The 14,681-nt window shown below is 36.4% G+C and overlaps 1 protein-coding gene across 1 annotated transcript in view; it reads right to left on the minus strand.

Annotated features, from left to right (window-relative positions):
• Positions 1-14,681, minus strand: part of LOC129235279 (cytoplasmic dynein 2 heavy chain 1-like) — a 288,399-nt gene that overhangs the window by 8,097 nt on the left and 265,621 nt on the right. Inside the window, 7 exon segments of the mRNA XM_054868999.1 lie at positions 6,497-6,559; positions 6,561-6,623; positions 6,625-6,686; positions 7,476-7,558; positions 7,633-7,784; positions 7,786-7,809; positions 10,787-10,897. Of these exon segments, the coding sequence (XP_054724974.1) occupies positions 6,497-6,559; positions 6,561-6,623; positions 6,625-6,686; positions 7,476-7,558; positions 7,633-7,784; positions 7,786-7,809; positions 10,787-10,897 (558 nt within the window).

The raw sequence follows: 14,681 nt of genomic DNA on the forward strand, positions 1-14,681 counted from the left end.
CAATGGCACAGTCTCTCACCATATGTGCATTGCATATTAATAACATAGTATTTAAAAACTGATCACTTTTAAAACGATGACATGAAATAATATTACTTTTTATTTCAGCATGTAAATGCAGCTGTTCCATTTTTGCCACTGACTCATTCCTCCTGACTGTCCTACATTAAACTAGTATATCCACGAAGGAAATGTTATTTTCGGAACTAATGTCAAGGAATTTTTTTATTGTTAACCACATTTAACAAAATGAATAAGCAGATGAATTAATTTCATAACTATGTTCTTACTAATAGATAACATGGTCATTTTCTAATGGTATAAATATTTTTAAATGAATGAATAAATTATAATAAAAAAAGATAAATTTTACCGCCACATTTTTTGTGAAGCATATTACAATACTAGAAAATATTTGCATTACCATATTTCTAATGAATTAAACAATTGTTTTTTTTTCTTTTTGAACCAAAATGTATGTACAACCAAGTATTTCGAAATAACTTTTCTGTGATTGCTTCTCAAATATAAATCTTACTTCTTTTGCGTAATTAATCAGTTTCAGTTGGTTACAACAAATAGTACACCGCGCACATAGGTATGTAGGATAACTTTAAATTAATTCGATAAACCCAAAAACAGTTAGAATTGGAGCCTCATCAAATGCAAATCAACAAAAATATAAATGTATATAACAACATGTTTTAAAATATTCATTAATACTTACAAGTGAACATGAGCGGAAGAAAATCTAAGTACCTCCATTACAACTGAATAAGTAATCCAAAGGGTTTCTTTTCATTAAGTATAAACACGGGTGTTGAAACTATTCACGCTTGAACACACAATATATATCTAATTATGATCGCATTGGAAATTGTAAAGAAGCAAATGGTTATTAACTAACTTAATAGCTGCGTACATCGTCTAAAAAATCAAGGGCAGTCCAAAATGCAAAGGCGTAAAATTAGTTTCGACACATTTTACTACTCTCTAGACATGAAATAACAAGCAATCCAATGCTAAACAGTTGCTGACTGCAGCAACCATAGATAAGAAAAAAAGAAGTTCTCGTTATTTCCGACTCATTGGCGCCTGGTTGGAAGGATGAAATAGGTTTCGAAGCGTTGCGTCATCACTTCCGCTTCTAGATATCTTGAAATAATAAAAAGCTTTCTGAATATTGAGGAGTTCGCTATTGGATGAAGGATTCCTACTATTTCGGAAACGTTTCCGATATATCCAGAAACGTTTCCGAAATTTGTTACAGTGCAGTGGCAGTGGGGCAGATGCATCGACCCACAGCAGGGTATTGTGACACATTGATATATCAGGTGTTTAATATCAAAACAAGCTTCATCCATGAGTTTTCAAAAAAAGAAAACGTAATTTGACACTGTTTGGCTACTACTATTACGCTACAAAGCTGATAAAAAAAAAAAAAACACGGTCTTTTATGGGAAAACAGCTGAATCCGTGAATATTTTTTTTTTTTTTTTGTCTCCCCTTTAAAAGATTTAAAAAGTGAGTTAAACTGGTTTTGATATTAAAAGCCTCATTAAAAAACAATGATTAATGAAAATCGCAACGTGAAAGTTTCCTTGCTTCGAGAATAAAGTGGAAAACGACCTTACAAAATACATTTTAATAGTTTTATTTCCTCTTAATTTCCAATGGCAAGTAATAAGACAACTGAAAACATAGAATAAGAATAAAAGTGATATCAGCAAATCTATTAACTCGGCAGCTTTTGCCATCCAATACCACTCCAAAATTGAAGTCCGAGAAAGAGCAGGTCAGGACATTTGCGGAGGTGCTGCGTGTTCATATCCTTTTTAAGATTACATAGAGGACAGTGTCCAGTTCGACATTGATGCGGTGAAGGCGGTTTTGAAGGCAGACATGTCCAGTAATAAGACGAAAAATTACCACAGATCGCTTTCTGGGCCGTTCCGGTATTTTAAAAATTTTTTCTATCTATGGTTTATTTTTGATTAAAATGTCCTGAAAAAAGAAGTCCTGAAGGTTTTTCTGATAAGCCTTGGAGTCGGAAAAGAAAATTATCTTTGAAAAACCACCATGACGGGGCTGTAATTGTAGCAGGGCTCAGTGGATAGCAGCCACCTTATCATCAAAAGCGGTTGCGTATTGTCCAATGGGGGTGTAGAGAGAGAGAACAGCTCACAGTGGACGCCATTCCCAGCATTGGTGGAAACATTCGTTCAGGAGCCATCAGTATGTACTAGGGTTTCCAATCCCGAATCCCGCAGGATAATTAGCGGGATTGATCCCGCGGGATTTTGCTCTCAATCAGGCTTTTTTTTCTATTTAAATGTTTTCCAGCTTTTGCCACTAACAAAACGACTATTTTCACAAGCATCACCTGAAGTTGAAGTTTCTCCTCGTATATCAGCAAGAAGTGCAAGAAAAACTGTGTGTCTCATATGCTCATATGATCAACCAGGGGTGTGTACAGGGGGGGGGGGGACACCTGTTGGCCCGAGCCTGAAGGGGCCCATTTTTAAAATCAGGGATGAAATATAGGGGTAAACAATATGGAGGGGGACCCGTAAAAGTTATTTGTGACGGGCCCAAATTTTCTGTGCACGCCCTTGTGATCAACGATGGATTTACCATTTAAGAACAAAATAAAAATAGAGCATTTTTCTATCAGAATGAATTGATATTCTCATTCGAGATTTCAGTTTTCATACGTTCAGCAATTGAGTAAATGCTTAAAACCTTTAGAAAAAAAGAGAAAGTGTATTACATATTCCAAAACCCGCTGGAGTAGCCTGAATGCAATGTTGGAGCACTTCTGCAAGCTTTAGTAATGAACTCAAAAACCTTTAAGTTACAAAAAGTGCACGTGGTCCAAAGAAGAAAGCAATGAAAAATTTGACATTTATATACAGGGTGCGGAGAAAGTTCCCACAATTTTGTTTAAAACTTTTTTTTTTTTTTTTTGGTGTTAAAATCGTAAGTTGGCGATTTATTTGACACATATTGTTTATTGGCATTAAAAGTATTCGAGGTTTAATCATTTGTTCTTTGTTAGTTCATTGTGTTAGTGAGCTATGAATCGTGAAAATGTGCGTGTTACTGTCGTTAAATTACACAAGAAGGGAATGAAAACAGCCGATATTATTCGAACGACTGGATTCAAGAGTAAAAGTCTATGACGCTGTGAAACGCTACAAGGAGACTGGAGGGACTGCCGATCGTCCACGGAGTGGTCGTCCAACCACTGCAACAACTCCAGCGAATGTGCAGAAGATCCGCTGTCGCATGCATCGCAATCCAGAGCGCTCAATGCGAAAGATGGCCAACGAACTGGAGATCAGCGAAAAAAGCGTCCGAACCATCGTGAAAAACAAGTTGGGACTTCATTCTTACAAGATCAATCACCTCCACTTCCTTAATGACACAATGAAGCAGGAAAGATTGATAAAAGCTCGACGGATGCTTCGCTTGACCGCTGGTGCTCGCTTTTCGAAGGTTCTCTTTACCGATGAGAAGATCTTCACCATCGAGCCCACACATAACCGTCAAAATCATCGCCAACTGCTTAAGAAGGGTCAGAAGAAGACCGCTGCTGCAAAAATCATCGGACCAAGTCACTTTCCAGGCTCCGTAATAGTCAGGGCTGGCATTTGTGCCACTGGGAAGACGCCGCTTGTTTTCATTGACAGAAACGTCAAAATTAATGCTGCGAGCTATCAGCAGCGGGTTCTATGCGATGTACTGAGACCATGGGCAACAGAACACTTTGGCCAAGATGGATAGACACTCCAACAAGACTGCTCCTGCGCATTCGGCCAGAACGACAATTGCCATCTGCGAAGATCTGTTCCCAGGTTTTTGGGGAAAGGATGTTTGGCTTCCTAACTCATCGGACCACAATCCGATGTATTACTCGGTGTGGTCAATCTTGGAGGAAAAATCTCGGGAAAACGATACGCCACGGTCGACATGCTCAAAACGGCTCTGAGGCGTGCCTGGAATGAGATAACGGTGGATGCGCGCGCGAGCATCGTCGGCAATTTCAGACTGCGGCTCTGTAAATGTATTGAAGCCCAAGTAGCCAATTTTGAACAATTGTTATATTTTTTTTTTGTTTAATGTTATTATTATTGTTTCAATAAAGAGTTTTTATTGCTTTAACTGGTTGATTTGTTGAATTATGTGTTAGTTACAGCCTATTGAAATATCTAATAAAATTGTGGGAACTTTCTCCGCACCCTGTATTCCCACGACTTTAAAAAGGGAGCCAGAAACTTGTATGAAACACAAGATGACTAGCATGGCAATGGAGTAATTTAAGCTGCTCATGTTTTTGAATTTTTTCTATAAAGTGAGAGGAAAAATTAGCGAAGTTGTTCAAACATTTTTACTGAGACTGCGACTTGTTGAAATGATGAAATCAAGCAGTATTCCAAGGACGGATACAAGGGAGATGCGATGGAAGCGATCGCCCCTCCCTTGAGGGACCCTACACCAGCAATTTTTCCGAATTGAAGTCCTAAAATGTAAAGGACTCCAATTTTAGGAGTCCTTTACATTCCTAAAATTGTAAGGTTGCTGGAGTCCTCCTTTACATTTTAGGACTCCAATTCGGAAAAGTGTAAGCTTCCCAAGTGTAAGCCTTGTTTGATGACGTTAAGAAATGAATAGGGTTCAAATTTCCCGCCCAGAAACTTTTCGGAATTGAAGTTTCAAAAAGGAAATTTTAAACAACCTTTGGTGGCTTTTAGGGAAGAAGTTTGGAAGCCATTCTCCCGGTCATTTTGCAAAATTAAAGTCTAAGACGCGATTGTGGACGTCTCGGGTAGTGTTAGGAGAAATGATAAGTTCAATGATAATAAATTCTGTGATATAATAAGTTCATAATTTTTCGAAACTGAAGTTTCAAAAAGCGTAGTTTTAGACTAGCTTCCATTATGTTAGTAGGAGAGGGTTTCGGAACATTCCCCCAGAGTTATTACGAAATTGAAGTTCTAAAACGCAATTTTTAAAGTACTTCTTTCAACAGAAAAGGAAAGGAATAATTTTGGATAAATTCCTTGGCTAAATCTATGTATTTTAGTTTCTTTGGACAAAAATGCTGAAGTAGCCCCCCCCCCCCCCTAGAATATACAAATCAGATAAGTAGTAAGAGGTCAAAAGTAAGAGCTAAAAAGTTAACCGCCGCTTCCTTGAAAACTTCCGGGATACGTCCTTGCAGCATTCATCCCTTGTTGCAATGAATCAAATACACTGATACAATGAACAACGTTAGGTAGCAACAAGGGTATTATTATCAATGCAAGTTAAATTGGATACAGCAAATACATATCCAACAGACATTGAGCTTGTCCGAAATTAGCAGTTCTTAAGCAAAAATCCAGAATAAGAAAAGAAAAAATCTATTTCAGAAGGTAATGAAGTTAATAAGGATCTTTTCCTAAATGTCCATAATTATTTAAGTTTAGTAAAACCAATTGCAGTGGAGCCACAGCACGTGTTTTCATCAAGGTCTTTACTTTTAGAGCAAAAATCCTTTACCATCCCATACGAGCGGCACAGTTTTGCTTACCAAACGATAATTGCTAATTAAGATCTGAAGTGCTTTACACTTGCTGCATGGAATTCAAGAAAACTTTTATTTCAAGTAACAAAAGCAGTCCTTCCTAAGAAGCACAACCTTTTTCTATTTGACATAAAAATTTAATTTTTAGAAGAACACAGTCAATCCAGCGGGATACAGCGGGATTGGCTCATTTCAATCCCGAAATCCCGCAGGACTGAATTCAGTGCGGGATTGGAAAACCCTAGTATGTACCCGCAACAATGCCTCCTCGTAGCAATAGTTAATGATTTCGTAGGCCAATGCTTTGAGCACGCTCTCACTTGTATCAGTTTTGAAAACTTCTTGTCAGAGTTCAAGGCGAGTTGAGAAACCCTTGTTCTCAATAAAGTTACTAAGATGGAAGAAACTGTTCGATTTTCATATCGAGGCTTAAACTTGAAATCACCTTCAAAACGTTCAGCATAAGGCCGGCCGCTTTGGGTTTTAAGTTTTCGCACTGTCTTAAGCGACACCTGATCCCAGAGAGACAGGCAGGGTTCTGCAGGGGGCAACCAGGGGTTCTAAAAATATTCTCTTATAAGAGAACAGTCCTTTCTTGAAACAATTACAGTAATAGGTATATTGTTTGAACAAATCTGCATAGAATCAATAATAGTAATTTTCACTACACCAGTGATTAAGCGTAGCATTTTAAATAGTTCATTTCAAGACAAGCATCTTGCCAATTTTATTGCATCGAAACATAGATAAATGTTGATAAAGAAACATGGTTTAGAAATGAAGTGAAATAGGCAAATTTTGAGACAACCAAGGTTCCGGGTTGCAAATTATTGCACAGGTTTACTGCGAAATGCACAAACAGAAAAACGTTGAACATTCAAAATATAGTGAAATAATCTAAATAAACAGGTTTGGCTATGGCCTCACCTTGTAGTCTACAGATGTAGGCATGACAAGGGCTCCACCAGCTAGTTTTCGTCCAGTCATTGTCCTTTTGGTCGAAAAATTCTTTGAGATAGGAAGAGAGGACTCTTAAATCAAATGAGTCGTCAATTCCTGCCCCCATAAACAGCCGTTTCAAAGAGTCCTCGTACATGTTCCCACATGATGCCTTGATCTATGGGAGAAGTATAATACCATCGTATAATAATAGAACTAGAACTTTTAATGTAAAAAAGTGACAGAAAAGTTAAATAGCCTTTATCATGAAAAAAAAAATCGTTATTATTTTGGACGGTTAATTGAAAAATGAGAAGTCCTGAGGCTCAGTGACAGCGCTTCGCTTTTCCACGCCGCAGACCCGGGTTTCACACGGTCGACTTAGCTTTTCATTTTTCATTCTTTCGGTAGGTCCAATAAAATGAGTATCAAATGGGAACTAAACCCCGGGAGTTCCGAGTTCGGTTGACCATCTAACAGGAACATCTGTCTTGCACTCCAGAGCCCTTGGTTTCGTAAACTGAGATCAGCACAGTAGGTCTCCCCCCCCCCCTCCCCCACGGGCTGTTGCACCACTGAGCTGAGTTTTTAATCGTATATGAGATCAGGCTTTTTCGAAGTGGTTCAATATGATTTTTTCGGAAAAAGTCACTGAATTCTGAGCTTCGACACATTCAATTTCATTTCAGTGACACTGTTGAGATACGATATCGCTTTTTCAACCTAACTTTCCGGTAGAAGTAAAAAATGTTCTATTCCAACTAAACGTTTTAAAATATGAAGTAAAAATAAATAAGTCTTCAACTTAAATTAACGTTCGCGATTTGATAAATAATTAAATTCTTATCGGAGCTCAAGAGAAAGATTTATCGGGGGAAAATATTTTTGTGGTTCATCTAAACAAAATTATCCGAAGAACTTTCAAAAATGTAAAACATGTGCAAAAACTTTATCATAAGTATGTTACCTGAACTCCCGCATATTCGGTCAATGACATCAGTAGCTACTCGTAAATCAGCAGAACTGAACTCATAAAACTTTGTCCATCCCCTAAACGTTCAGAAAAGCACAATTCATTAAAAATTCAAAACATGTTCTTTAAACGATAGTGCATAGTGTAGTACATGCAAAAAGGACATTTACCTGCGGGATATAAGGTTCGTCTTTCTTGGATAAGGGCGTGGAACCACGCGAGTACGAAAAGTGTTTTCGAGCGAAGAGCGCTACCTCCTTTTGACAAGAAAGATGGAGACCACGAATCGTAACTTCGCATCATTGTTCCGCCGAATTCCGGGTGGTGCCTGAAAAATAAAAATAAATGTATATAAATAAATGAAAAATTATCAAATAATAGGCTTTGTGGTACTATATGATTAAAGTGGAAAACCAACGTAAATAAAGCACAAATTCTCAGGAAAATACCGCAAATAGCAATTTTTAAAGCTACAGTGGAGCCTCTTCATCATTGTAAAAAGCTCACCACACAAACCAGAAAGTCGCAAGAGAACTGTCAGTTCTATTGACTCTGTTCATATAAAGTTCGCAAAAATTTTGAGTTCGCGGAATCAGCTATATCTTTCTCTTCTCAAAAAGTGCAATTCACGAAAGTAAGTGCTTTTTAGTGTTCAAATACATTTATAAGTCTGCAATGAATATCGTTGTTAAGGAAAAAAATAAAGTACAAAATTTAAGTTAAAATTCGCTACATTTTACAGCGGAAAATGTTTCCAAGTAAAGTCTTAAAATATAGTTAATAACAGAATTTTAAAAAAATACTAAGCACTTTTCATAATGCACTCAAAAGGACAAAATAACTTTTCTGGGTCAGAAGAACAATTGAAGAATTCCTGTAGTTTTCGAAAATTCCAAGAAAATGACACCACAAACGAAGAAAAGTGCGGCTCAAATCATGAAGAGAATTTCTCTCTCTCTCTCTCTTATCTAGCTCTCAATCATAACTTTTGATTGTTGAAACATGCATATTTTTCTTATTGGGAAAAATTGGTTTGAAGTGGACTAGAAAAGCACTTTTCTTCGTTTGTGGTGTTATTTTCTTGCAATTTTTAAAAACTACAGGAATTCTTCAATTGTCCTTTCTGACCCAGAAAAGTTATTTTGTCCTTCTGAGTGCATTATGAAAAGTGCTTAATATTTTTAAAACATTCTGTTATTTTATTCTTTTTAGTGCAATTGTATTTCAGAAATAGAATAATTTTACCATCACAAAACTTCACTTTATTTTTACTTCCTTTTACAACAAAGGGAAGTATTGTATTCGCGAAAAAATTTTCACTCAAAAATCACCTTAATTTCAATTTTACTGACCCCCGAATGAATATTGAGTTGTTTTTTTTCGACTCGACCACACGTGGATAAGTGCCTAAGAACGTATAGACACGCGAACTATCCATAATGACGATTCCCGAGTTAATTACAACGAATTTTCTCGCTACGTCTGTATGTACGTATGTATGTGCGTATGTATGTCACATAACTCAAGAGCGGGTAAGTTCCTAGAAAGTTGAAATTTGGTACGTAGACTCCTAGTGGGGTCTAGTTGTGCACCCTTTTGGTTGCACTCGGGTGCTTCTAAAGGGATCTTTGCCCCTTTTTGGGGGGGGGGGGAAATCATTGTTAATTTTGATGTAAACTCAAGTGGTGTTATAATTTGGCGGACACTTGGCGATATATCGCCAGTCTTTTGGTCGCAAAGGTTTGTCACCAACTTGGCGAAAAATTTGGCGATTTTTTTTAATAATCTGTTTTAATTTGGCCACTGTTGGTGATATTTAGAGAATAAACTATTGAATCACATTAAAATTGCCAGTAATGGGGAAATGACATTAAATTGGAGTAAAAAGGAAGTCATGTGATGCACAAATTAGCTCGTTTCAGATAAATGCTCGGTACTAGAAGGGAAAAAACTTATATACGTGTCTAAAACTTCAAGCAGTTGGGACTAAAATTTAATCCTTGTTCCTCTTTAGGATTTACTAGCTGCATTGACCGACTTTGCACGGTCTACCTTGAAAAAAACCATTGTGTCAAGTGAAGTTTCTTCAATAACCAGGATTAAATGAAAGAAAAAAAAAAAACCATCATGCAAAATTTTCTCGCCAAACAATGACGACAGATACTAAAATACTTTTAAGAAATTAAAATAAAATGAGAAAGATGGATTTAAAATGCGTAACCATGGAAACACAAAATAAAATAAGTTTAAGAATTGAAAATGAGAAAGATGGAAATAAGCAATGAATTCAAAAAGCGTTACCGTGGAAACGCAAAATAAAATGATTAATAACTTGAATAGAGAACAGATTTTTGAACTTCATTTAATTCGCTTGTAACTTTTTTCTAATGGAGATAGAGGGTTAAACTTTCGACCTTAGGTCGAGTTAGATCTGGAGTCAAAAAAAGCAGCTCTATCCAATGCTGTCAAAAAGAAAACTGTGGGACAATTCCTTCACTTTTTATTGATGGATTTAATGAAGAAAGAAGTGCCTAAATTTCAGCTAAGCCTAAAAAAATTCGAGCTAAAAACGTAAAAAACTCCCGCCGCAATTAAGTTAGAGCATTGGAACAAATTGCGTAGAACGAGGAAAATTCTTCCCTTTCCAACGATATGTAATATTACTATTTGCGAGTAATTTTTCACCCCCATATTCGGGAATTTATGTGAAAATTGGGCCTAAATTGGAATAAAAAAAGAACTACTCATCGAATTGTTTTCGAACTGGTCTGCAAACCCTTCTCAGGACTTAAAGGAACAAAGTGTGAAAATTTCAGCAAAATCGGCCGGGTAGTTCTCGAGTTTTGCGAGTTCAAACAAACAGACGCTTTTTGGAGACTTCTTTTTATACTATGTAGAGATGCTTGCTAATTTCATGCTTGCTTCAGAGCAGCCTTGATTCAAAATTTTCATTATAACTGCTTTTAACGTTACTGTTGCAATGCAACAAAATCTGTAACAATGGGTTTTATATTTAAACATTTAATAGGAAAATTACATGAAATTTGCTGTTTTCCATCCTAACTGAAATAATAATTTTGTTTTAGAATTTTTATTTTTCAGCTCTAAGTTGTACTTTAAGATGAAACAAATCATTTAGTGAAATCCCGAAGTCTCTAAGTGGTCTAATTGCAGAGATATAAGCAAAAACAGGCCTCATATTTCTCCGTGACAATCAGGCCTAGTATAATAAAAGTGCTTAATAAAAATAGTTTCTTTCCTTATTAGTTTTATCTTCAAATACAACTATAACTCGTCAGCCATACCTCATAAGTGACCTTAATACACATTTCGAGGAATACAGGAGAGAAATTAGGATGGACCTCAGAAGTTAGCCATAAACGGAATTTTGAAGATGGTGTTAAGCTAGAGAACACCTATAATAGAAAAAGAAACCTTCATTAGTTTTGCGAACTGCAAGACAAAAAGGCAAAATCTTCGATACAATTTAAAAATAGAGTTTTAAGATAATATTTATGAATTTACCAGTAGTTGTTTTCCTAAAATTTGATCAAGTAATTACTCAAGTAACAATAAACAGTTACATAATTATTTTTTTTTATTATTCTCATACAATAAAAGCTTTACTTTAGTTATGATACATTAAAAGAAGAAAGGAATGAAATTAGAAATTCACTGAAATTTAATGCTCATTAAATTTATTTCTAACATAGGTTTATAAGAGTAACAGTCACATATTACCAGTGGCGACAATTCGGGGGGGGGGGAGGGGGGCTGCCACCGCACTTTTTTCATTATCGAAGATTGCCTCATCGTTAAGATTTTAATTTCAAAACATTCTGGGTGAGATTACCCGAACATTAACGTCACCAAATATTGTTTAAGATTTCAGTTTTAAAATTTCAATTTCGAAAATTTTCTGGGACAAAATCCCCGAGAGTACTCACTCCTTCTTTTAAATTCAAAAATGACCTAAATTTGCGTTATAAAGATTCCTGCTTGAGGGAAGAAAATTCAGGAAGAGAACCCCATTAGCATGAAACTGCGTTTTTAAGACTCCTATTTGGAAAAAAAAGTCCGGAGATTTTTTTCTGAAGTCCCCAGAGGAAGTTCAAGACTGAGTTCATAAGATTTCATCAGTTCAAAACAAAAAAATACTGGGAGAACCTCTGAGCCCTTTCGTTCCTCCTTAAGTCAATATAAGGAAAGTCTGAGTTAACGTTTAAAAGACGTTTAAAAAATGTTTTAAACTTTGCAAAATTTCTGAGAGAGAACCCCAAACCCCTTGCTCTAAGTTTGCTAAAGATGGCTTTAATTTTCGTCTTTCAGACATGAATTTAAGATCTTTTTAAGAAAAGTGCCTTCCCCACCCTTACATTACCAAAGACAGTCCAAACTTCTTCGTTTTTATTATTATTATTCTTAATTAAACTTTATTCAAAAAAAAAAAACATTACGGGGTCAACCCTGGAAACTCCTCTCCATTCCCCATACGTTGACAAACCTCTACTAAAACGGCGTTTTTAAAACTTCAACTCCAAAACATTTTCGCGAGAGAACATCAGAAGCCCCCCCCCCCCCCTTCACAGTCACTCAGCACTCAAGACACCCTAAAATAGTATTCAACTTCCTAAAAAAATGCTCGCCGCCTCTGCATACCACTAATAGTAAACATAAATATCGCTTAGTAGAAATGGCATGATTTACTGAAATTAAATAGTACGATTATTTATTTAACCTTACATAAATACCACCTATGATGTTTAAAACTTCAATTTATTTATACCACTCCACTTCATAATAAATATTCTACTTTAATAGATTTTTGTGCATTCAAATATATATTTTTTTCCTTTTGTAAATATTCATTAGAACAGTAAAACTCGAACATCAAGAAGGGTGATGCAAAAACTAGCTTCTGTAGTAACCTGAGGCTAGTGTAGGATACGTTATGTTTTCTACACCAGGGCTTCGCAACCTATGTGCCGCGGCACACTGGTGAGGCGCGACAAGGAACCCGGTGTGCCGCGTTATTTTCGTAGTTATATAAAAATAAAGAGCCTTGATGCATTTTATTTTAAAGTTACGACCGAATAGAGTTTGTATCGCTCTGTAACTTCTCAATTCACCCTGTCGATCATGTGCAGTAAGACATACCAAACAAGGGGAGATGCGGGATTTGCTGCCCCACCTCTTTTAAACTTTTTGTGATCCCATTACTTTCAGTTTTTGAAAACGAATTCTAATTTCCACGAAATTAACTAATTATACAGAATTTTTTCTAAATCTTTCGCAAACGGGAGTATCGTCCCCTCCCCCAAGCAGGGGAGACTCCCGCCCAGAATTTTAGCCCTAGCTTTAACTTTTGTTTTCCTCTTTTTCAGTTCCGATACTAATTTCATTTTATCGTAGTTTCTCAAAGCTCGGTTCTGAGACTTAGCAAACTAGAAATTAAAACCATACACTGTTTCCTCCTTCATGAAGCTCTCATGGCAAAGAACTTATCAGATGAGCTGAAGTCGTGAATTCCATGAAATCGAGGCCGCTTAATTCTCGCCTTTTCTCCGTATACTTTGTGATGAACTGTGGGCAGATCACCACTCCCTACTTCTTCATACAGAGATTCGCTGGCTTTCATGTGGTAAGATACTATCAAGAATTTTCGACTTGAGGGATGAGGTACGGCAGTTTTTGATTTTAAAAAACGAAATGCAGTACGCAGTAGTTTGTTGCAAGACAAATATTGGCTGGCAAAACTAGCGTACATGGCTGACATTTTTAAACACCTTAACGAATTGAATCGGAAAATGCAAGGACAAGGAGAGAAATTGATTTACATGTATGGACAAGCTAAATAGGTTCAAATCAAAAACTCAGCTGTGGAGAGAAGACGTAGATCGTGGCTCATCGGACATGTTCAAACAGACCGTCAACATGGTATGTGAAGGAAATGGCATGGAACAAAAGCTACTGAGTGTGGTAGCAGAGCATTTAGTCATACTTCAGGAAAAGTTTAAGCATTATTTCAGGAATACTGACATATAACAGTATGACTGAATTCGCGATTCATACTCTTCATCTGCGGATGCATCAAAGACCTTCTTTGAAGCCGCAAGAAGAATTTATGGACCTCAAGAGCGACCGTACTCTTAAACTAATGTTGAGCGAAGTGACTCTCTGAACGAATTTTGTATGCTGATTAAAAATGAGTATTCCACTATCTCTTTTCTTGCTATTGATGTGTTGCTACCATTTTCAACTACATATCTTTTCGAACTCAGCTTCTCAGCCCTCACACTTAGGGTAGGTGAGGGTAAAGCCCCGCGATTTTCAGTTTTTATACCACCATGGTCAATAAATGGCATATATTCCCATTTTTTCCAAATTAGAGTCATTGCGTGGGTTGTTACCTATAATCTTCCAAATTTTAGCTACGTCTGATTAGTAATAATTGAGAAAATTACAATCTAGCGGGAAAACAAAATTGCGGGGTTTTGCCCCACAAAATGGGGTAAAACCCCACAATGCGGATCTTTACCCCATTCAATATGAATGTGAATGAAAAGGGTGACTGTTTGATCAAAATACTTGAAAAACCTCCTTGAACCATTGGTTTATTGTTATTCAGCAGTACCGAACTTAACTATCTCACACATTTTATCTTTTTTTTTTTTTACTTTATCACGAAATTATTTTCTTCTCCACAAAAGGAGGATTAATTACCCGGGGAAAAAGGACAGTCGCATTACAAAAAATAATTTAAATGCCTGAAGCTATAATTTAATTGAATATCTAGTACCCGGTGCTTTAAATTAACAGTACACTAGGTTGAGTTTTCTAAAAATGTTATTGCATCGTGGATGGAACTGTGTCTTGCTGAGGTTACGACAATTTATTTATAACGTCTTCATTTCCAATGACTCTTCCTGTGCTCAGTACATTTGCAGGCTTCTAGGTGTTTTATGTAAGAAAAACCCTCTACATAACCTCCTCCTTCTAGTCATATTGAAGTTATCTTGGCCACATTGTGCAGGGATAAGTTTCGAGTTATTCTTTACAGTTTCACTCGAAATTATAGGGAAATTTGTTTCTTCTTTGAAGTCCCAAGCTTTTGTTCCATTTTTCAGAGATGTCTTCAATCGATATTTTTTTTACCTAACTTTAATGTCTATCATACAGAACGAAGAGAATCCTGCAATT

The sequence above is a fragment of the Uloborus diversus genome, chromosome 2 (assembly GCF_026930045.1).
Source record: "Uloborus diversus isolate 005 chromosome 2, Udiv.v.3.1, whole genome shotgun sequence".
Lineage (NCBI taxonomy): Eukaryota > Metazoa > Arthropoda > Arachnida > Araneae > Uloboridae > Uloborus > Uloborus diversus.